This window comes from Rosa rugosa, chromosome 1, assembly GCF_958449725.1.
Source record: "Rosa rugosa chromosome 1, drRosRugo1.1, whole genome shotgun sequence".
NCBI lineage: Eukaryota > Viridiplantae > Streptophyta > Magnoliopsida > Rosales > Rosaceae > Rosa > Rosa rugosa.
In genome coordinates this window covers 20,335,713-20,359,571 of record NC_084820.1, presented here as the reverse complement: position 1 = coordinate 20,359,571, position 23,859 = coordinate 20,335,713, and the positions used below count along the sequence as shown (strand labels likewise).

The 23,859-nt window shown below is 36.3% G+C and overlaps 1 protein-coding gene and 1 long non-coding RNA gene across 7 annotated transcripts; both read right to left on the bottom strand.

Moving 5' to 3' along the window:
• Positions 1-5,958: 5,958 nt before the first annotated feature.
• LOC133723143 (uncharacterized) lies at positions 5,959-11,349 on the bottom strand. 4 transcript variants are annotated; one of them, XR_009852914.1, is made up of 9 exons: positions 10,939-11,348; positions 10,752-10,852; positions 10,496-10,684; positions 9,979-10,114; positions 9,210-9,294; positions 7,849-9,107; positions 6,869-6,960; positions 6,676-6,751; positions 5,959-6,230 (listed from the first exon to the last, which is right to left on the bottom strand). It is a non-coding gene; the product is annotated as an uncharacterized LOC133723143 (long non-coding RNA). The 4 variants fall into 4 exon arrangements; XR_009852915.1 differs by having other exon boundaries at positions 10,496-10,606; positions 10,939-11,347; XR_009852916.1 differs by having other exon boundaries at positions 10,496-10,885; positions 10,999-11,349.
• Positions 11,350-19,356: 8,007 nt separating this feature from the next.
• LOC133727535 (uncharacterized) lies at positions 19,357-21,890 on the bottom strand. Of its 3 annotated transcripts, none has more exons than XM_062155129.1 (5): positions 21,682-21,890; positions 20,789-20,965; positions 20,469-20,511; positions 19,761-19,948; positions 19,357-19,645 (listed from the first exon to the last, which is right to left on the bottom strand). In XM_062155129.1, the coding sequence occupies exons 2-5, from the start codon at positions 20,918-20,920 to the stop codon at positions 19,619-19,621; spliced, it is 390 nt and encodes a 129-aa protein (XP_062011113.1). In that variant the 5' UTR covers positions 20,921-20,965; positions 21,682-21,890; the 3' UTR covers positions 19,357-19,618. The 3 variants fall into 3 exon arrangements, with proteins under 3 accessions (XP_062011113.1, XP_062011111.1, XP_062011112.1); XM_062155127.1 differs by having other exon boundaries at positions 19,357-19,631; XM_062155128.1 differs by having other exon boundaries at positions 19,357-19,631; positions 20,789-20,959.
• Between the last annotated feature and the right edge of the window lie 1,969 nt (positions 21,891-23,859).

The following is a 23,859-nucleotide window of genomic DNA, read 5'->3' as shown; positions in this document are numbered from 1 at the left end:
TATGCAAGTGTTCTTCTTTCCTTTAATTTCTGAAAAATGGACCAAGAGAGAACTCTTTCTCTCTCTCTCTCTCTCAAATCTGAAAATAATAGTGTGGAGACACACTTATTCTCTTTGTCCATGCTTTCACTTTTATATAATAGGAAATAACTCCAATTACTAAAAGAAAATATTGACTTTCATAAAGCCAATATTTTGGCTGGTCCATACTTGTTATTGGGCACTAAAAATGTGTCTTGGGCTTTCATTTAAATCTCATTTAGTGAAGCCCAAGTCCACACGAAAAGCCCGACAATAGTTTAGGCCCAATAGGTTCGGTTTTACCCGAAAAACCTAATTATGTCCAAATAATAAATCTAATTAATTATTTGGTCATAACCAACTCTTGTTTAATCTTCTTCATATACAATCTCAAGGATCCACTTATATGGTGTGCGATCTCTTAGGTTCTAATTAATAAGGCAGTGAAGTTTATAGAAACCATTCTATTTTGTTTACGAATCAAAAACTCCATTTTTGATTCTCCCTTGTTATTAGGATTATAAATGTTTATTAATCCTCGGGGACTTCACAAGTCATGAGTGACGTCTTGCAACATATCATGACTACCCTAGTTAATGTAGAATGACAAAGAACCTATTCAATTGGAATTACAATACAATACGGTCCTTCTCTAACACTATGTTCTAAATCACATCATCGGGGTATGGAATTGATATGTCAATCCCCTAATGTGATTTTCATTCTTATGTGATTCTTAGAATGTGATTAAAAAAACTCCTTTTTAAATCTCATTCATTGCTTTGGCCAAAGACTCATTGAATCACATCTTTGAACATACACCTTATTTACTTAAGGATAGAGATTCCTTGTTGTACACTCACATGTCTCCATGACCGAATTGATTATACCAATGAATGCATCTATTATATCCATTAAGGGACACAATATTATTGCATCATCAAGAGATAATCCATTCACTCATAAGACAACTATGGTGTCTCAGGTCAAAGGACTAATTTGTATTATTGCAATTTAGAGTTCAAGTTTGACATGTAAGTAAGACTCCATACAAGAACTCTAATGATCGCGTTCAGTGTACTCTTTAAGTTAAGAGCACCCACATACTTGTATTAGTGTCTCTACACAAATGACAAGAGACATATCATCCTCCATATTGAGCATACATAGTATGTGCTAGTCTTTCCGGATTATCAATGTCCAAGTGATAATCCTATGACTAGGAACCTTTTAGGATAAGAGTGTGAAAGAGTAAAGGTCTCACACATCTAACTCTTTAGATTACTTTCTCTTTAACTCATATTCCTTGGACCTTGTTCAATCAAATATAAATATAAGCAATGAACAATAAACTTGCCCTTTTGATTAATAATAATTACAATAATAATTACATCAAAATGATTGTTTTAGGACACAATTCCTTCAATCTCCCACTTGTACTAAACCCAATCAGCCATGAAACGTACACCCATCTTCTCAAGATGTTGTTCTAGCTTTGCTTGTGATAAAGGCTTAGTGAATGGATCCGATATGTTATCAACAGATGCTACTTTGAGAATGTTAACGTCTCCACGATTAACAATCTCCCTTATGATATGGAAACGTCTTTCGATGTGTTTGGATTTTTGATGAGACCTTGGTTCCTTGGCTTGAGCAATTGCCCCATTGTTGTCACAGTAAAGTGGAATCGGTGACTCAATGGTAGGAACCACACCAAGTTCAGTGTTGAACTTTTTCATCCAAACTGTTTCCTTTGCAGCCTCTGCAGCTGCAATATATTCTGCCTCAGTAGTGGAATCTGCAGTAACACTTTACTTGCAGCTTCTCCAACTTACTGCACCTCCATTCAAGGTGAAGACAAACCCTGATGTGGATTTTCTGTCATTCACATCAGATTGAAAATCTGAGTCTGTGTATGCTTCCACTTGCAACTCTGATTGCAAATCACCACCTCTATAAACGAGGAATAAATCTTTAGTCATTCTCAAGTACTTAAGGATATTCTTAACAGCATTCCAGTGTTCTAAACCTGGATTGGACTGATATCGACTAGTTATGCTTACGCCATAACTGATATCAGGTCTTGTGCATAGCATCGCATACATGAGGCTCCCTATTACAGATGCATATGGGATCTTGCTCATCTTTTGCACTTCCTCAATCGTTTATGGGCACATTTTCTTAGAAAGGTGAATGCCATGTCTGACAGGCAGAAAACCCTTCCTAGATTGTTCCATGTGAAATCTATTCAGCACTTTGTCTATGTACAAGGATTGAGATAATCCAATTAATCTTTTTGATCTGTCTCTATAGATTTTTATTCCTAGTACATAGGCAGCTTCTCCAAGATCCTTCATAAGGAAGGTCTTGGACAACCAAACTTTAATTGAAGATAACATTCCTACATCATTCCCAAAGAGTAGGATGTCATCTACATAAAGTACAAGGAACACAACAGCACTCCCACTGACCTTCTTGTAAACACAAGGTTCATCCATGTTTTGTGTGAAACCAAAAGACTTGACTGTATCATCAAAACGGATGTTCCAACTCCTTGAAGCTTGCTTATATCCGAATAGATTTAACCATGGCAACAGGAGAGAACACATCTTCATAGTCAATGCCCTCTCTTTGCTTATAGCCCTTTGCCACCAACCTAGCTTTGTAGGTTTCTATTTTACCATCTGAGCCTATCTTTTTCTTGAAGACCCATTTGTTTCCAATTGGTCTAATACCAGGTGGAGGGTCAACGAGAGTCCAGACTTGATTGGTATACATAGAGTCAATCTCGGATTCCATGGCTTCTTGCCATTTCTTTGAGTCAACGTTTGACATTGCTTCATTATAACTAGAAGGATCATGCAGTTTTTCATTGTCACCAAGGAGATTTAACTCCCCAAGGCTTTCATGACACAAACCATACCTCTTGGGAGGTATCCAGATCCTACTAGATATTCTTGGAGTTTGTGTTATAGTTGGTTCAGGAAGTTGTTCAACGGGAAATGAAGTGTTAGTTTGTGGCTTGTTGGACACTTCCTTGAGTTCTACCATTTGCTCAACATTTCCATCAAGGACGTAGTCCCTTTCAAGGAAAGTGGCATTCCTGCTAACAAACACCTTTTGTTCTTCAGGTTGATAGAAATAATATCCTAAACTATCTTTAGGATATCCCACAAATAAACACTTGCTTGATCTAGCTTCAAGCTTGCCTGCTTCTAGTCTTTTTGACATAAGCTGGACAACCCCAAATCTTAATATGATTAAGACTTGGTTTCTTCTCATGCCACATCTCATATGGTGTAAGAGGGACGGACTTGGAAGGCACTCTATTCAACAAATAAATTGCTGTTTGAAGTGCATATCCCCAAAAGGATATAGGTAAATCAGTATAGCTCATCATGGAACGAACCATGTCTAACAAAGTTCGATTTCTCCTTTCAGAGACACCATTGAGTTGTGGTGTTCCAGGAGGAGCTAATGAAGAAACAATGCCTTCTTGTTTGAGATAATCAATAAACTCATTGCTTAAGTATTCACCTCCTCGATCGGATCTTAGAGCCTTAATACTTCTGTCGGTTTGTTTCTCAACTTCATTCTTAAATTCTTTGAACTTTTCAAAGGCTTCAGATTTGTGCTTCATAAGGTATATATAACCAAATCGAGAGTAGTCATCGGTAAAAGTTATGAAGTATGAGAATCCACCTTTACTAATAGTGGACATGGGACCACATACATCGGTATGTATTAGGCCTAAGAGTTCTTTAACTCTTGTTCTTTGTCCACCATAATGTGACTTAGTCATTTTTCCTTTTAGACAAGACTCACAAGTAGGCATAGGATCAGATCCTAACGACTCTAAATATCCATTTTTGGATAATTTGTGAATTCTATCTTGGCTAATATGACCAAGCTTAAGGTGCCACATCTTAATGGGGTTAACCGTTTCTCGAGTTCTCTTAGATCCCAAAGCATTTTCCTTCATACAGTTAATACTACCATCTAAAGCTAGATGAAAGAGACCATCAATAATATTAGCATGACATATTATGCGTTCATTAATAGATACAAAACCACTTAGTTTATCAAAAACTACTCTATAACCATCCTTCAAAAGCATGGAGATGGAGATAAGGTTCTTTATACATATAGGAAGATAAAGACAATTATTTAACTCCAATGTATCTCCTGATGGTAACTTCAAAATTTAAGTCCCCACGGCTTTGGCATCAACTCTTGTGCCATTTCCTACACGTAGGGAAATTTCTCCAGCTTTAAGCTTCCTTGCTCCCACTAGGTCTTGCAACGAAGTGCAAACATGGTGAGATGCACCTGAATCAATTATTCAAGTGGAAGTATTATTAACTGTAAGTATTGATTCAATCACATTGATCATACCTGCTGTTGAAGACTGGTTCTTCAAGGATGCAAGATAAGCTTTGCAATTCCTCTTCCAATGCCCATCCTTGTTGCAAAAGAAACAAACACATTTTGGTTCATTTTGTTCCTTCTTCTTCTTCTTTTGGACTGCTCCTTTAGGCTTTGCCACTTGTTTCTTCTTCCCTTTTCCCTTGCCTTTGGACTTGGAAGAAGAAGCAACAATGGCCACACTCCCACTCTCTTTCTTGATTTGCTTCTCAGCTGATACCAGCATATTGAGAAGATCAGAAAGAGTATGATCCATTTGTTGCATATTATAGTTCATTATGAACTGAGAAAATGAATCATCTAGGGAGGATAGAAGAAGATCTTGAGCTAGCTCCGCATCAAGTGCAAATCCAAGGTCTTGAATTTGCTCAATAAGGCCTATCATTTTTAGACCATGTTGATGCACAGGAGCACCCCTCACATGCTTTGTCTTAACAAGCTCATTGACAGCTGTGAATCGCACATTTCTATTTCTCTCACCAAACAATTCAGTGAGATGGAGTAATATAGAACTGGCGCTATCCATATTCTCATGTTGCTTCTGAAGTTGTGAGTTCATGGATGCAAGCATAACACATTTAGCTTGAGTGTCATCATCCTTATGCTTTTGATAAGCAACACGTTGCTCATCGGTTGCATCTTGAGCCAAAGGAGTGTGAGGGGGTGCATTTTGTAAGACATAAACGATCTTATCGAATGTCAATACAATTTCCAAATTGCGGAGCCAGTTATTGAAGTTTAGGCCCTCAAGACGATTTTCATTGAGAATTTTGGTGATAGGATGTCCTGACATATTGCAGTCTACATAACATAAAATAAAAGAAGTGAGATTGATTTTAAACCAAGTGACTCGGGTCTTAAGAATCAAATGGCACCCTCTCACTATCACTACACCAAAAATGTTATCAGACAACGGCAGAAAACCGTTGTGGGATATGGAGACCCACCGTTGTAGAGTGAGCCGTTGTCTGATGAAAAATCAGACAACGGTGGAACACAGTTGTGTGATAAACACACAAACAACAGGTATTTGTTATAACTGTTGTGTGATAGCTCGGCAGATGGCTCGGCAGATGCCAAGCGCAGCTGCGCAGCAGTTGAGGCGCTGTCTTCAGACAACAGTGCCAGTTTTAAGCTGTTGTATGTTAAGCGTGTCAGACAACATTTTTTTATTTTGTCTGTTGTCTGATTGATCTTCAAACTTCAGTTCTTGGACTATATCTGTTGTGTGATTAACTTTAAGACAACAGAGTTCAATTGATTCTGTTGTGTGATTAACTTTTAGGACAACAGAGTTCAATTAATTCAGTTGTCTGAGTATAAATTAGAAGACACTGATTTGTTAAAAACCGATGTGCGATATAATTGATTACAATGTGTTTTTGTCCTATTTTTGTTACCTGATCATTGTGTGATCAGAATTAGGCAAAATTAATGCTCCATTATTACCTAAATAATGGTACGTCTAGATCGTTGATCAATTAGAAAGAAAACACATTGCAAATGCTCAAATGAGTAATCAAACCTATTCCATATATCTCTTAATGTTAAAAGCATTTCCCAAAAGTTGATACAACTACGTAAAACATGCCACATATAGAGTTTGTGCACGAACTTGGTTTCAATAGCTAACATATTGATACAAACTCTTGTCTTCCCACTATTCCAGGAACTTTTGTCTATGCAGCCATGGTGTCAAACCTTTAAAGTTGAAGCGAGTGGTTTGCAATTTCTGTCCAAATGTCCAACCAAAGACACCTCAGCCAAAAAAGCCAGTCCATAACCTATATACAAACAAATAAGCTTTAGAAAGTTGAAATTCCTTTCTATCCATCAGAACACAACCTTCTGCATGCCATCCAAAAATGCATATATCCAATTGTTATGCTTATGATTTAAATATTGAAAGTTGCAAGTCAAGTTGTCCAAATAGAAGTCATATACATCTCTGAGCTGTATATTAGTCATTTGCTACACTCTTAATATGATTTGATTGATACATGCTAATATATACCAACCAATGTTACTTACAAACTTCGAATCGATATAGTGATCATTTATGTATGAAACAAAAGTGAAATGCATGAGTACTTTAAAAACAATTAGTCAAAGTCACCACTAGTAATATAAATGTACATACAAGCAAATGCTCTTCTTAAAAATCATATAGAGCTATCACTGAAACTCTTGACTTTAAAAAATATGAAAAGTAGAATCATAAAATCTGACCTTGTTGAAGAGGATCCCCAAGAAAGCATTTTCAGCATTGAATTATTTCAAGGCTGCACAAGAATGGGATAGGGACCTAAAAAAGCCAAATAGCATTCTTTTAAGGCTGTGTTGGTTCCCAATCAAATCAATGATCATGTATACTATACAGAACAAAAATAAATTGATCCAGAGAAAGAAACATAGAGGTTACCAGTTCTTAACAACTTTCTGTGTTCCAGAATTGCAAATGACAGCTACATCTACGATTTGGTAAGTTGAAAACTCAACTCTAATTTCAGGCCTCTCCAAGTTGAAAAACCAAAACAAATCAGTATCTTTTTCAGGCAAAATTAAACACAAGCAGAACGTAAAAATTAAATAAGGAGAAAGAAAACAAGTTCTCTACTCTCTATTGTTTTTGTCTGACAAAAACAAAAAACAAAACTCTTCAAAGTAAAAGTTAACTAGAAAACTCAAAATAGTTTTACAAGATTGCGAACGCTAATAAATCAAAGTAACAACAACTAAACACCAACATCAGGTCTAACTTGAAGTCACAAACAATTGGAATTCAACTTTTCCACCAACATCAAATCAATAAACAGCCAACATAAGACTCAAAAGTCCCCTGACCTTAGAAATATAATCACAACACTAAGCTTTTTGCAATCAAATCTAAACCCCGTAAGAATTGAGGGAAAATAAACAAACATTCCCTTAATCACTTAATTACCAAACTCAAGAACTGTCACACCAAACTAATTTCAAAGGCTAATAATAAATCGAAGAACACTTCTAACAAGTATAATATCCAAAACTAATCCCAAAACAGTTCACATCAGTTCCAAGTACAAAAGAAAATAGAGGATTAATACCATACATTTGATAGGCATCGTAGAACCAAAAACACCCAATTTCTAACACCAAAGTGTCAGAAGGAAACAGAACAAACTTTACTGAGCAATTACTTACCCTTGCTAGTCCCAAAAAAAAAACATGTGGGAAACTAGAGATGTAGAAATAATCAGAAATCACCATCTAAGTTCACAACCAAAAATTCATAGAACATTGAATCCGAAACCTCACATTCACAAGACCAATCTCATAAAGAGCATAACGAAAACAGTAAAAACAAAATCAGGAAAAGCTTATTCTCAAGGAAACACAAATTCAGATATAGGAGTCACTCACCTATAGCAAAACAACCATATATACTGAACAGCCCAAATGGAAACCCTTCACTTCTGAAATCTTCCTCCCTTTGCCTTACCACAGTTCAGTTTCAAGAGCAGCAAAATCAAACTCCCATTCTCCTCCGTTCATCTCCTTCTTCTTCTTCTTCTTCTAACACCCAAATCAAAACTCCCACCATTCTATAGCTTTACTCTCCTCCAATCTAGAAATACCCAATCACAGCCTTTATGTAAAGCCCCAACCTCTCCAATTCTCTCCTCATTCCCTCTCCATCTCCCCCTTTCTACTTCTCGTTCTTCTTTCTTTTTTTCAAATAGTCGTGCTCCCCTCCCTTCTGTTTTCCTTCTTTTTCCTCTTTTCATCTCTCTCTTCTTCCTTTTCTTTTCCTTATTTTCTCTCTCTTCCCCGTGCTCCCTCTTTTCTCTTCTTCTTCTTCTTTCTCCTGATTGCCTTGCTTTTCTCCTCCTCCCTCTCTTCTCTTTATTTTCTCTTCCTTCCTCTCTGTTCTCTTTCTTTTTATTCGATCAGTCTCCCCCTTCTTCTTCTCCTTTTCTCTTTCTTCTTCTTCTCCCTGTTTTCCCTCTTCTTTCCCGTCCCCTTCCCCTCTCTTTAGTTGGCCGCTCCCTTCTTATCTTCCCAGAATAAAAGAGAACAAAATAACACTAAAATAAAATAAAACAATTATCTAATAACCACCCAAAACATATCAATCATTATACACACACACACTACAACAGGAGTCCTAAATAGAGAAAAATATCACAATAAAAGATCTAACTCAAAGACAATAAATCAAAATCAGGTGCGGGATATCACAGTATTTCACAAGCAATAATCGCCACTCACCTAAAATAAAAACTGAAAAAAAATTAAGAACCCAGAAATTAAAACTATTTCTTCAGAAAACCAAAAAACAAAAAAAAAACAAAATCTACCAAAAGAATTACAGTAAACAATAACACAACTTTGGACAACGAAAAATGCAAGAATTGATTAAAGACTGAAAAAAAATGAAAAAGCCACGATCACCATTCTGAGCACTAATACTGGCAGTCAAGAAGATCATCTTCAATCACATTAGATTTGCTAACTAGAACCAAAACATACTGCTCGAGAGTTTAGGAGCTCATTTCCTTTTCTGGAACTCGAACCAGTAACCTTGCAATGATGTTCCACAGTGCACTCCTCGCTTCTGACTTCTGAGTCATTTGAAGTAAAGGCAAACACATCAAGCAGACCCTGTAAGAAAAGCATATCTGGAAGAATAGAGAGCGTCACTTTCACTTCATCAAGTGTTATCAAACCAAAACCAGATGATGCTAAAGAGAAGAGGTGGATAAAGAATTAAAACAATTTACCTTGTGATAACTCTGAAGCTAGAGTAGGTACATCTGAAAGAATATTTGCAACTAGAACTACAGCTGTAACACAAGAATTTGGAACCTACAAAAAAAAAAATTGTTAACCGTCTATCAAAGTATCACCTTATACCCTTTTGATCTACCATTTGACGAACTGACGAAGTGTTAGAAAATACAGCATCAACTTAGCATGTTTCGGTAATTTATTCTTTATGATTTTCTTGGGTTTAACAACATTTGACATCCGCAATTTGAAATACCACACCTCTCTCTAGTTCACAAAACTTTGGCTCCTACTTTGAGAAGGGATTTAGTTATCAAATGGTCATCAACTTCACTAAACATAAGCCAAAATCTTCAGTATACCATTTTCTTTATTTTCAAGTACCTTATTTTCTCGTTCATGCTCTTATTCAAAAAGATAAACACTGTATACAAGGTTTTTTCTTATTTTGGAAGATAACTACAAATCTACAATACATATTTGTGGAATCAAACATCAAAGAGAACTCATTCATGTTGAATATCCTTTTAGAATATATTTTCAAGAAAGGGGAGCTTATAATAAATTATACAAGTACATAAGAATGTTAATCCTGTATGTTAAAGTTGGAGTATACTATCAAGAATAAAAAAAAGTTCAGCAAACTACCAATTGCCATATCATTATCTGGAAGCGCTAAAAGAAACAGCATCACTAACAACTTCATCACTATGACATTTATAAGTTTGCACGTACTTCATATTTCTGAGTGACATAATGTACCTCAACTTTATCAGGGAACTTGAGCAAGGCACAAACCAGCTAAAAGAGATCCTTGTCTAAACAGATGTGCTGGGAATGACCATCAATAACAGAAAGAGCTTAAATGGCACGAAGAACTACATCAAGAATTGGGTACCTGGAATTGTAGAGAAATGAATACTTATCATATCAAACTTAACAATTTTTGGGATAGGCTGTAGACTTCAAAAATTTTATATAGAAACATTCACAGAAGACCATAAGTTGCTGAATCATGATCATTAAAAGTGTCTAAACTAATGCAAGACAATGATATCATCAGTGAAAACTGGGAATATTTATTACCAATGGTCAAAATACTGATGTCAGAATATTAATGACAAAATATTCTGAGCACTAATATTAACAGCAAACCCTAGCTAACACCCCAAATCGAGTTCTATGAAATCCCCAATCCCCAAATCCATTTAACCAAAAAATCAATCAAACCCAAAACCCAATCGATTTCAAAAACATGAAAATTCGAGGAGAGAAATACCAGTTAACAAAACCCGTCCTTGGCCACCACCATGAGCTTTACATCACCAGAAACTAGCCCTCCCCAACTGGGGTTCCGAAACGGTGCCAATTCGAGGAGCTTGTGGACTTTCTGGTGGAGATTCCGATCGGAGAATTTGGAATCCCAATGTTGCTCGTCAGAATCAAACCAAACAGATCGATCAAGATACTAAACCAGAACATGAGTTAGCAATAATGAAAAGCAAGAAAGCAAAAAGAAGGAGTGAGCAACGCACCTAAGTAGATCTCTCCAAAGGATCCACTACTGTTCTTCCGGCCGACTCGGAATCGTCCCCCTACGCGAGGCTCCATAGCCCAAAAAAGCTGCTTCTCTTCGCTGCTCGGAGAACAAGAATAGAAATCTGAGAAACTAGAAATGAAATCAAAGTCGATTAATTAGTGAGTTTGCCAAGATTGTAGTACCTTCGGCTTTAGCGATAGAAATAGTGGAGAGTCTGAATCTATCTCTGAAAGGTCACTCACTGAATTGGAGTGAACGAAGGCGAAGGTGAGGCCAGAGAGGTGGGCTGTCTCGACACCAGGTCAGAGACAAGCTTCAGAGTGCGGTGGAGTATGAGGGGTCTCGAATGAGTTGGTGATTTTGCTTAGAATCAAACCTCCAAGCGGCTTCCTATTTGGTTTGCAGCTGAGGGGAGATGAGAGAGGGAATGGGTTGGCATGGCTTCTCAGAGATAGACCTAATCGAGATGCATGTGTTTTGATGACGGATGGTGTTTTCATGAGAGAGCCATGGTCTTTTGATGAGAGAACGAGTGATGGTTTTTGATGAAGTTGAGAACAGAGCTACTCGACGAGAGGAAACGGCGCACTGTTTTGACAAAGTGTTAGACGCGTGGGGAGAGCAAATCCAATAAACCTAGCTAGCTAATTAATTAAGTTGTGGCGGGCTTTTAATTTTTGCTTTATGAATCAGACAACGTAAAGATGAAGTTTTGTTGTCTGATTGTGAACAAATTAAATCTCAACTAAGGTTCCAAAGAGGGAAAAGTTCCCGCTATAATATGCTACCAAAGTAACATGCTAGCCAATGCTCATTTACACAACGGAAACAACTCATTTGGTTGTCTGATTATCAATTTGGTGCTATATTTCAATCAAAACTCAGAGGTTTTTGGGGGGCTCGAGTGCCATTTTAGGCCAAATAAAGGCACATTCAATATTTCCCACTTCATCACACAACAAAAAGTCAAAAACCGTTGTATCATGCTTTGCATGGTACTCTCATACAACAGATATAACTATACTGTTGTGCTATATAGTACCAATTTGGAGCCAAATTTGAGTCGATCTGGGAGGGAAATCTGCCGCTATTTTTTTTTATGATTCAGACAACAGATTATTCTTGTAACCGTTGTGCAATGACCTTCTAAACAAAAACTTCAGAATTTTAACCACCTTATACAACGTAAGTTTACTAAACATGTTGTGTGATTCACTTTTCTTCATCACACAACACATTTTTTTTTTTCGTTGTGCAAAAAGTGTTGTCTGATAACAAAATTGGTGTAGTGTATTTTAACAAATTCTAAGTCCCTCAAGGAATTCGAGAGTATAAATTAAAACTTTTAGTGAGTATGGAAGACTCATTTTTATTAAGCCAACCGCATCATAATAGAACTATAAGTCAACTTAATTTCCATGAGAGGATACTCTTATCCAATCACATCAAATGTGAATATCCATAACTTTGGCCTCTAAAGTAATTAAGTCTCACCATAATAGGATATTGATAAATTACTCTAGTTAAGCTATACCCATCATCTCATGTAAGTATAGAGATCAAAAATTAAATCTCATCATAATAGAATATTGACCAAGATTTGTCCCTACCTTACAACATCAAATGTTGAATAACCTCTTTTTAATGCTCCTAGCAAGAAATACCCCCGTTCGGAATGATATTCACATGTAAGAACATCTAATAGGAGATTACAATGTTGGAAGGCCACAAAGAAGCATTCATAATGTCTTCTTCGTTTTTCAACTTAATATCACTTTGAGGGAATTTTAAAGTCTCATCTTTAATAATCTCATTAATAACAATCACATTGCATTTTCTTTGATCCTAATGCAATCACATTTTTCATTATACTTGATCTATAATAAAATACTCCCACTTAATTGTTTTTCGGAAAAACAATTTGATTTCATCAAAAACATTTTTCAAATGGAATCATGGGAAGTATAAAATTACTTGATCAAGTGCAACGAACATGCAATTATAATAGGTCACATAGGATGATTATGGACTTGTTGTTCGATCCAACATGAGCCAATATGTTGGATCAAGGTCATGTTTGGGTGGTTGATTTTAATTACGCGTAACGATTACGAAAATTAAATAACTAAGCTAAGCTATTACACTTTGCAATTGAACTTCTTTCAAGGCTAGATGACTTCAAACTTCTTCTTTGAATCATCCTCATGTGCCTCCATCTTCTATTACAAGAGTGGATAAGGGGCATACAAGCTCCCATTTAAATTTAATCAAACTTGAATAAATTAAATAAGCTACTTAGTTACACAACCAAATGAATTAACTAAATTCATTACATAACCCAAATGAATTAACTACTTTAATTACATAACCACATTCATTCAAAATGAATAGTCGGCCAATCTCATGCTCAATTATATTAGGCCATAGTCCATAATCATCCTTTAATTAACTAAGATTAATAAGGTTAATTAAACAAGCATAATTAACTTATTCAAAATAAATTAACCACTAAATTGCTTTAATTTAATGCAAGTAAATTAATTGAGTGATTTAGGGGATGATGTCTTACATCATGCAACACTAACTTTTGGTGAGTAATTTAGGGGATGATGTCTCACATCACTTTTGATGAGTGATTTAGGGGATGATGTCTTACATCATGCAACACCAATTTTTGGTGAGTAATTTAGGGGATGATGTCTCTCATCATGCATCACCAACTTTTGGTGAGTGATTTAGGGAGACATGTCTTTTATCTCATAATTTAGGGAGACATGTCTTTTATCTCATTCCAACTTTTGGTGAGTAATTTAGAGAAACTAATAGTAAAGATGACTAACTCTACCAACCTTTTGGTGAGGGAAACATGGAAATGATTTTATGTCATCATTAACTATTAGGTAAATTTGAATTCATGAATTTATGGATCAAAAGTGAAAAACAAACACCATGAAAAATTAGCTAGTTCATAACTAGATTAGACATGTTCCAAAGCTGGAAATAAAATTTCAACTTTGTGTTCTTCCATTGAACGCTTGTTTACTTCATCTTTGAAGCCAAAAATCATGCATACCCTAAAGCATATATAATCTAACATGTTTCTAAGATTAACACCTTAATTAAGAAACATATAGAACCCCTTAATACATTCTTATATGCATCAAAGTTTCATAAAACTTAAACCACTTCTTACATGTAATTTCTAGAAACTTTTCTTGCTATCATAAAATCTACCTTGCATCACATGCTTCATAACTTTTATGATAAAGCAAATTTTATGATCTAAATTACATATTACTCTAAGCTTAAGAAAATCACATCAACCAACATACTTAGCCATGTTTATAACATATCAAAATTAAGCCAATGGCTCTGATACCGATTGAAGGAATGGATGGATTTCAAAACTTTTTAATTAGTGCGGAATTAGTTTAACAATTAAACTACTAACTAAACATAAAATCCATTCCTTTAACCCATGATCTTGGCTTATTGTGATATGTATATAAACATAGCATGCATAGTAAGGAAGAACAAAGAGGGAGTTTATGTTCTACTCACCCTTGGAGCGTGATTTTAATCCGATCCAAGTGAACCACCAAAGTTCCTCTCCTTGATCTCTCCTTGTGTGTGTTTCCTCCACCTTGAAGCACCTTGGATTAAGAACTCCTTCTTGTACTCCTTCTTGTGCTTGTAATCTTCTCTTTGATGTAACAAGTAAAGCCACAAAAGGATATGGCCTCTAAGGATCTTCACCAAGTGAATCAAGAGATGAAGAAAGATGAAAGAAAAGAAGAAATTATGCAAGTGTTCTTCTTTCCTTTAATTTCTGAAAAATGGACCAAGAGAGAACTCTTTCTCTCTCTCTCTCTCTCAAATCTGAAAATAATAGTGTGGAGACACACTTATTCTCTTTGTCCATGCTTTCACTTTTATATAATAGGAAATAACTCCAATTACTAAAAGAAAATATTGACTTTCATAAAGCCAATATTTTGGCTGGTCCATACTTGTTATTGGGCACTAAAAATGTGTCTTGGGCTTTCATTTAAATCTCATTTAGTGAAGCCCAAGTCCACACGAAAAGCCCGACAATCGTTTAGGCCCAATAGGTTCGGTTTTACCCGAAAAACCTAATTATGTCCAAATAATAAATCTAATTAATTATTTGGTCATAACCAACTCTTGTTTAATCTTCTTCATATACAATCTCAATGATCCACTTATATGGTGTGCGATCTCTTAGGTTCTAATTAATAAGGCAGTGAAGTTTATAGAAACCATTCTATTTTGTTTACGAATCAAAAACTCCATTTTTGATTCTCCCTTGTTATTAGGATTATAAATGTTTATTAATCCTCGGGGACTTCACAAGTCATGAGTGACGTCTTGCAACATATCATGACTACCCTAGTTAATGTAGAATGACAAAGAACCTATTCAATTGGAATTACAATACAATACGGTCCTTCTCTAACACTATGTTCTAAATCACATCATCGGGGTATGGAATTGATATGTCAATCCCCTAATGTGATTTTCATTCTTATGTGATTCTTAGAATGTGATTAAAAAAACTCCTTTTTAAATCTCATTCATTGCTTTGGCCAAAGACTCATTGAATCACATCTTTGAACATACACCTTATTTACTTAAGGATAGAGATTCCTTGTTGTACACTCACATGTCTCCATGACCGAATTGATTATACCAATGAATGCATCTATTATATCCATTAAGGGACACAATATTATTGCATCATCAAGAGATAATTCATTCACTCATAAGACAACTATGGTGTCTCAGGTCAAAGGACTAATTTGTATTATTGCAATTTAGAGTTCAAGTTTGACATGTAAGTAAGACTCCATACAAGAACTCTAATGATCGCGTTCAGTGTACTCTTTAAGTTAAGAGCACCCACATACTTGTATTAGTGTCTCTACACAAATGACAAGAGACATATCATCCTCCATATTGAGCATACATAGTATGTGCTAGTCTTTCCGGATTATCAATGTCCAAGTGATAATCCTATGACTAGGAACCTTTTAGGATAAGAGTGTGAAAGAGTAAAGGTCTCACACATCTAACTCTTTAGATTACTTTCTCTTTAACTCATATTCCTTGGACCTTGTTCAATCAAATATAAATATAAGCAATGAACAATAAACTTGCCCTTTTGATTAATAATAATTACAATAATAATTACATCAAAATGATTGTTTTAGGACACAATTCCTTCAACACCATCAATATTGAGAGATTTGCTGTCCAAATTGATATGCCACCTCCTCCTCAGGAATTCTATAGCCACTATTCTAGATTCTGTCTAGTAGGAAAGATTTTCGGGCCTCTGGTTTCCCCTGAGATTATCTTCGCAAAGTGTCAAGAACTCTGGAATAATCTCAAAGGGGCTATCAACATGAGCAGATTACCCAATAATTGGTTCTGTTTTGAGTTCAATAATGAAGAAGATGTTATGTTCATCCTTGACAACCGGCCTTAGTACATTAGGAGTCGCCTCTTCCGCATCCAACGCTGGACCCCAGACTTCGATGCTACTGTCTCCTCCATTGATCGGTTGATCGTATGGGTGAGGCTCCCAAATTTACCTCTCCCTCACTGGCATGAATCCTCTCTTAAACATCTGGGCCAATACCTTGGGACTTACATTCAAGCTGATGAATTTACCCTCACCGGAAAAGAAAAAAAAAAAACGATGTTTGCGCGCATCAAGATTGAACTGGACTTGCCCTACCCACTTCGTAGGTTGGCTCTGGTCAATAACCCTGATGGTAAACCCCCCAGCTTTGTCTTAGTGTCATATGAGGTTATTTTTTAGATCTGTTTTCGTTTGTGGCCTTTACCGTCAAAGAAACCATGTCTGCCCTAGAAGGAATATTAAAGACAGCTTCTTTATGGTGGTGAGAATGGAGCATGAGCAAGCGGTCTACCCAGCTGACATGGCAAACAGTGAGTTCATCAAACCACTCCTGTCAAATGACATTTCCATTATCTTTCCACAGCCCATGTTCAGTTATTACGAGCCGGGTGGCTTCAAGGCCAATAATGGTGCTCGTTCTAAAAGCAATGCTTATGGTGAAAATGACCCTGCTGATAGCTCTTGGAGAATTGTATCTAGGAAGGGAAAGGGGAAAGGGCAACACTTTCCCAAGAATGGTCACTTGGCCCCAGGCCCTAATTCTGATAGACCGAAAGGCGCCAATGTTGTTCTTTCTGGTGTGTCCTTTAGAGATGTTGCTATGGGTCAAGCTGAGGCCAATCATCATGCGGTTGCTGATACGAAACAGAAGGAGGTTCTGATGGTTTGCTCTGATTCCTCCCAAGAGGTGGATCAATTTCTTGATGCTTTTGATCCCAAGTTTGGTGATATCAATGCTCTCCTAAAAGATGATGCTAACTTTCATGTCCCTGGAACCAGTGGTGTCGGCCCTGTGGCACCTAGCCCCAAAAAGAGAACTAGGCAGATGTTGGAAATGATGGAAACAAGTGATAGTCAGAATATAGGATCAACCTCCAATCAACCTGTTGTCCCATGAGATTGCTTAGTTGGAATAGCCAGGGCTGTTCCTGGCAAGGTTTTCTAGCGCAGGTCCAATTTTATATTGTAAACCTGCAGCTAGATGTTTTGTTCATCCTAGATACTAGGATTCCTGATGAGAGTCAGGTGAATAAAATCTTTTCCCGTTTTGCTTTTTATTTTGATAAGTTTGATTATATGCTTTCTGATGGCCAATCTGGTGGTTTGCTATTAATGTGGAACTCCAGCACTGCCAATCTTTCTGTTTTACAGCATCACAACAGATATTTACATTGTAATATTGTGGATCATGCTAGAAACCTCAATTGGTTTGTCTCGTTTATTTATGCTTTCCCCCAAAAGAATTTGCAAAATCAACTCTAGAATGAGATTAAATCCCTCCAACCTGCAAATGGAGATCCTTGGATCCTAGTCGGAGACTTTAACAATATTACGACTGCTAGTGAGAAATGTGGAGGGAATTCTCCTTTCACTATTTATATGCAAAACTTTATTGATTTTCTGAATTATTTAGATATGATTTCCCTAACTGCTGAGGGAATCCCATTTACCTGGACTAATAAACATAAGGATTATATTGCGATCTTTGAAAGATTGGATCGAGTGACTGCCAATCCAACTTGGCTTCAACAGTTCCCGAACTATCAGCTTGAAAACCTCCCAATTATAGGGTCTGATCATGGGCCTATTCTCTTGAGTACTTGTGTCAAAAAGAATTTCAAAACTATACCATTTAAGCTTGAGGCTATTTGGTTTGATCACCCTTAATTTACTGACATTGTGACAGACTGCTGGTCACAAGAATATGAAACTGAGCCTCTTAGAAATTTTCTTACTATTTCCGGTGCTTTCTCTCACAAACTCACCTACTGGAGTAAGGAACATTTTGGCAATTTGTTTCGTAACTTGAACAATATCCAAAAGGATCTGCATTTTTTCCAAAACCAACTTATGCTTTTCCCCAACTCTACCTTTCTTCAGGATAAAGTTTTCTCTCTTACTTCTGAATTTTTGAATTTTGAAAAAGCTGAAGAGTTGTATTGGGCACAGAGGGCTAAAGCCAATTGGCTTTCCCTTGGGGACAAAAACACTAGATATTTCCATACCCAGGCCAACCTCAGAAAAAGAAAAAACCGGATTACCAGAATAAAAAACAATTTGGGCTTGTGGTTGGATAACTATGACGATATAAGTAGACTGTTCATCCAGGACTTTCAAAATAGATTTAAAGCTTCTTTGGCTTTTAATTTACAAGCTGCTTCAAAGTTCACTGAGACCATTCACACTGTAATTACCGATGCAGATAATGAGTGTCTCTTGCAACACTACTAGAATTCTGTTCATTTACATCGGTCCAGAACCCAGAACCGATGTAAAACTAAATTCTGACCGATTTCTTTGTGGCTGATGTAAAAGATCCAGACATCACTTTAAGCGCGTCACAGACCGATGTCCCAGATAACGACCAACATAGCTTCTTAAACACAAATCGATGTATAATTGTTACAATCATCATAATTTTGTATGTTAACTATATTTAATTCTTCATATTTTCACATTTTATGCTTAATAAAGTATATCTCGAACAATATCTAAGTGAACATTTAAATTGATTACAATTTCAGAAATGATGTCTGGAACCCTTCTAGACATCGCTTGTTGTTTCTAAAACTGACGTGTTGTTTCATTATATACATCGCTTTTGTTTTATAAAACCAATGTTCTTTGTTTAATGATACATCAGTTTACTTTATGGTAGGTGATTTGTGCGTTGACAATAGATTACGTTTTGGTATTTAGAAATCGATGTGCACTGGTTTTGGGTACATCAGTTCTGTGGACACAATTCGACATATTGATAACATAAGACATCGATTTTCATTTTGGTACTGATTTCTAATCTCTCAACTGACATCGTTTTCCTTGGCATTACTGTTTTGTTATGCTTTTATATACTTCACTTTATTTTGACAAGCATAATGTGCAAAGTTTGCATCTAGCTGCTGTTGGGAAAAGAAATGCATTCCCATCATCCAAAAATTGAGGCTTTCCATTAATTTCTTTTCAAATTCATGATTCAACATAATTCACAAAATAAAACCTCAAAACTTACAAAGGCTAGCCTAGACATTTGATCCAGCTTTAGAATTCTTATCTCTAGCCACTTTAGTAAACCCTATTGGAAATATTTCAGTGTTTGGAGCAACAACACAATACTCAAATAGGATCAGTCTCAATAACCTTGAACTCGACACTCCTCATTCCTCCTCTCACAATCAAGAGATCACCCTTCCTCACTAGGGTGTAGGCCTCCAGGAAATAAGCTGCAACATATCAGAAGAGTACGTAAAGTATAATCAATTAGCAACTTCTGGTCTCTGCCTACTGAATGAAGTATAATCATGAAGAAATAAGTGCAAAAAGGAAGCTAAAGTAAACCTGAGCACTGAAAGACTTAAGGGGGTCCTTATCTTCCTTGAATTTTTTCTTGAATCCACGGCGACCAAGGTTGGCAAGCTTAACTCTCTTGCTGGCTTCTTTAGTTGTTGCATTCAACAGATAATCAGGCACAACTCGGTGAGGAGCAGAGGGCTTCTTGCTCAGAACCTTGTCATGTTTCAACAGATCTGCGCAAAAAAAAAAAATTAATAATGCTCATGTCTTGCAACTTGAACTGATACAGCGAGTATAATATAAGACTCAAATACATCCAACCACAGAAGTTTGGTACCTAGATCCTTTCGGTTAACTACATATTTAAGCTGATTACTTCTCAATAAAAACAAATTTCTAAATCCAAATAAACTGCCAAATAAATTTCCAAGTTCAACAGATGTGTAAAACTTTTGGTTAGCTACATATTTGCCAAATATATATAAACTATACCATGTGTAAAAATTTCTCTACGGTAACTCCTTCACAGTGGTTGATAATAAAACCAGTATCAATAATTTGAGATTAAAACATGGTGACATATGCCAAACTAATAGTAATAAATGAACTTCATATATATATATATATATATATATATATATATATATATATATATATATATATATATATATATATATCTTCAATAACTATAGAAAAGTCAAACTAACAGAACATATGCCTAAGATTAAAAGTAGACAGGTATCATATGCTTACCTGTCAAAGAAGCAGATCCACTCCCACCGTCAATTTCAACAACCTGTGTCAGTAGACAAAGACATGGGGAATTGAATCAAACTTTCTTCAGGTCCACATTAATTAAAACAATCTTGAGTCATAATCATCATGAAATGCACTACCGGAAAATCTTGTGAATAAAGAGTAAATAAAGGCCAAGCAAAAATAATACAATATCGTAATAGAATTAACAAAAGAAAAATACTACAGATAAGTGTGGTTGGTGATTGTGTGGACGTATTCAATAGACAAAATAATCTTGAAACTTTCAAAAAGAATTGAGGGGAAAAAAAAAGGACCTCAGCTACAGCAGTTCTACTCTCAACAGATGCAGCAGCATGAAGTGCATTAGACAAATCTTTTCTCATTTCTTCAACCTGTTTGATGGCATTTTTTATGGTCTGATCGCGGTCAAGTACAAGTGAGGGCATTATTTTCTCTTCTTACAATTCTCTTTTAGCATCAGCCCACTGCCTCTGACAAAGAAAATCATAATTTCAAGTTCCTAACACCAAAACAATAGTCCTTTGAATCTCAATAATATGGTTCCAATTCAAAAGGGTAATAACATAAATTCAAAACAACAATAACACAGTTCAATTAATCAACCAGGACGCACAAAAAACTTATTGACCAACACTAAGCACCCTGCACACTAAATATCATGAAGAATTCTGGCATAGGATATCAAGAAAACAAGAATGTACAACAAAACCATTGATATAACGATATAATTGAAGGAAGCTAGCAAACACAGTTTTCTAGAACAGCTCTACTGGAACAATTAGAAAAATCCTAAATGTAAACGTACTGGAACAATTAGTCCATGCATGATGCAATACAACCTAAAATGTATCAGAATTTTTGCTTTAGCAGTATCCCATCAAAAATAAAGAAAAAGAAATACAATGCATTAGTAAGAAAATGATAGTCCAAAGCTTACTAACAAAAGTATATCGCACAACTATACATCATTAACATTAATTCCAGAGACCGTATTTCATAGCTAATGGCAGGGCATAGATCTGAAAAGTAAAGACAATGTGTTGCTATAAAACAAACAAAAAAACATTAAGTAGAACCAAAGGAATAACTCAATTAAATCTACCTATAGTGTAACAGATATCAAACATATTATCAAATTCAGGAACAAACTTTATATAACAGAGGAGAAACATGCCAGAAATCATACATGCAGGATAATGCAAACTTCATCTTTTTCAAGTTTTTCTGTTGGATCAGCATGTCCCAGTCAAGTTTTCCCTTTTTTAAGATTGATCTTTTCCATGTTCATAAGGGTTGAAAGACGATATTGCACATATGGTTCTTCAAGAGGAATACCACAGGAGATCATTTTTGCAACAGTACTATTGTCATCGATCTCGCCATTTCTAAGGGCAACTGCAAATACAGACAGTAATGGAACCAATCAAAGAACAAGCCATGTCGGACAAAATACAAGTGGAACATATAAGAAATAAGACAACGCTAATTAACCAATGAAAAGAAACAGAAAAAATTGGCAACCAATTTGACCCCAAACAAAAGAAAATGAATGAGAAAAAGTTTCTTTACCTCTGAATGTTGCGCTTGTATTGCTAAAAACATCACGAGTCTCTTCTAAAGCTTTCATAAGTAACTCAATGAAGTATTTTTTTGGCACCCCTCCATGGTATAAAAGTGCAATCAAGTTCCTCAACAAATACGTTCTCTTAGCTTACTAAGTTTACTGCAAGATCAAAAGTTTAAGGTGATCGAAATTTATGCCTCAAATAATAGATAATAGAAACAGGTAATGCTCGCCCTATATATGAAATTCTCATTCACAACTAACATCCTTGAGAAGAGCAAAAATGTATCCAATATATGCCAATAATAACCAAGTTGATACAAAGTAAGTGATTTCACTGCAGGGAGCAAAAGCATTGAAATTATTGTACGATGGATCTACCTTGTTCCTACTATCTCCAGTGAATTCACTGTTTGGGGTCACGTTGAGTCAAAGTAGTAATAATGGTGTAAAATTACTTTCCACAACTAGTTTCCTCAAACTTTGCTCCAAAGGTGAAGCACGAGTGTCCCTAATAGATGTATGAAAACGATGAATGATATATGAAAACAAAGATCACAAAGATCTAATTTGCAATGCCGCAACATAAGAGTTAACCCAACAAAACAAGAGTTAATTAAACATCTAAATCACCCACTAAATATAGAGATAAAAGACATAGTAGTCATGAACGACTAATGAAAAGTAAAACCTAAGCGTGACCTACTCAAATCAACCAATAAATACAAGATGAGAGGCTGAAGTCCATCAGTAAATATAGAATTGAACACAATAAAATCAAGCCACAAGCAAAGAAAGGCTAGGAGGACAAATCATGAATTAAAAGTGCAAAATGATAGTTTCTCAAAAGAAAAATCCGGATAAAGGCATAAATCCAATGAAAGCTAGATCCTGTTCATATCAAGATCCAATCATAATATTCAGAATTATGGCCTACATATGTGTAAAGAACCGATACAACCTATAGGGATAAATCCATACACATCTGAAACAGATCTATTGATAGAACTTGAAACAAATTAATGAGAGATCTGGAGAAAAATGGACCTGCATATTGCACTTGACGAGGTCATCAAGATAAGTACAACCATGTGAGTAAGACACAGCTGTGGATTCCTCCTGCAGTAAAAGCAGCATAAAAGGCCGGCGAGTACATCTCGATCTTCTTGGACGGCTCGCTCGGAGACGGAATGACCAACCCCTTGGTCTGCGAGACTGCCTCCCCATTCGTGTTGAAACTGGCACTAGGGCTGGCGTGAAGCATCTTCTTAAGCCCAAAAGTTTTGGCGGAGGAGGAGGCGTAGAGGAAGCTAGGGATCAGAGACTGACGGGAGGATTTCTCAGTGAGAGGCGCATTCTCCTTGGAGGCTTGCCGGAGCTGGGGTTTGGCGATTGGGGAGGCTTGGCTTCATCGTCTCCCGTAAGAAATTGTGGCGCGGCTGCATAGACTTCATCTTCGTCAATTCCAGAGAGAGACAGACGGTTTTAGAGAGAGTTAGTGAGAGTGAGAGAGAGAGAGAGCGGCGAGAAGGAGGAGGCCATTAATGAGAAAGAGACAGTAGAGGGAGGCGGTGGTGGCCGTGGAAAGATAGCAGGAGAGGAAGGAGGATGGGGCTAGGGCTTCGCGGAAAGAGGGAGAGTGTGAAATTGGAAGATAAAGTGAGCGAAGGTAAAAGTGGAAAAACTGACAAGTGTGGGGGGAATGAAAATTTTGTTCCCCGCGTGTACGAAATTTTTTAACTTAGTCTTTCTGCGTTTTTCAAAATTTTGGAATCAAAATATAGACATCAGTCAACAGTA

What these genes read in the sequence shown, in the direction of transcription:
- LOC133727535 (XM_062155127.1), bottom strand. Translation starts at nt 20,920, where the DNA reads ATGCCCTCACTTGTACTTGACCGCGATCAGACCATAAAAAATGCCATC. An exon ending in GTAGAACTGCTGTAGCTGAG is followed by an intron (nt 20,512 to 20,788) that starts GTCCTTTTTTTT and finishes CTACTGACACAG; the next exon opens with GTTGTTGAAATTGACGGTGG. An exon ending in TTAAGTCTTTCAGTGCTCAG is followed by an intron (nt 19,632 to 19,760) that starts GTTTACTTTAGC and finishes TATTTCCTGGAG; the next exon opens with GCCTACACCCTAGTGAGGAA.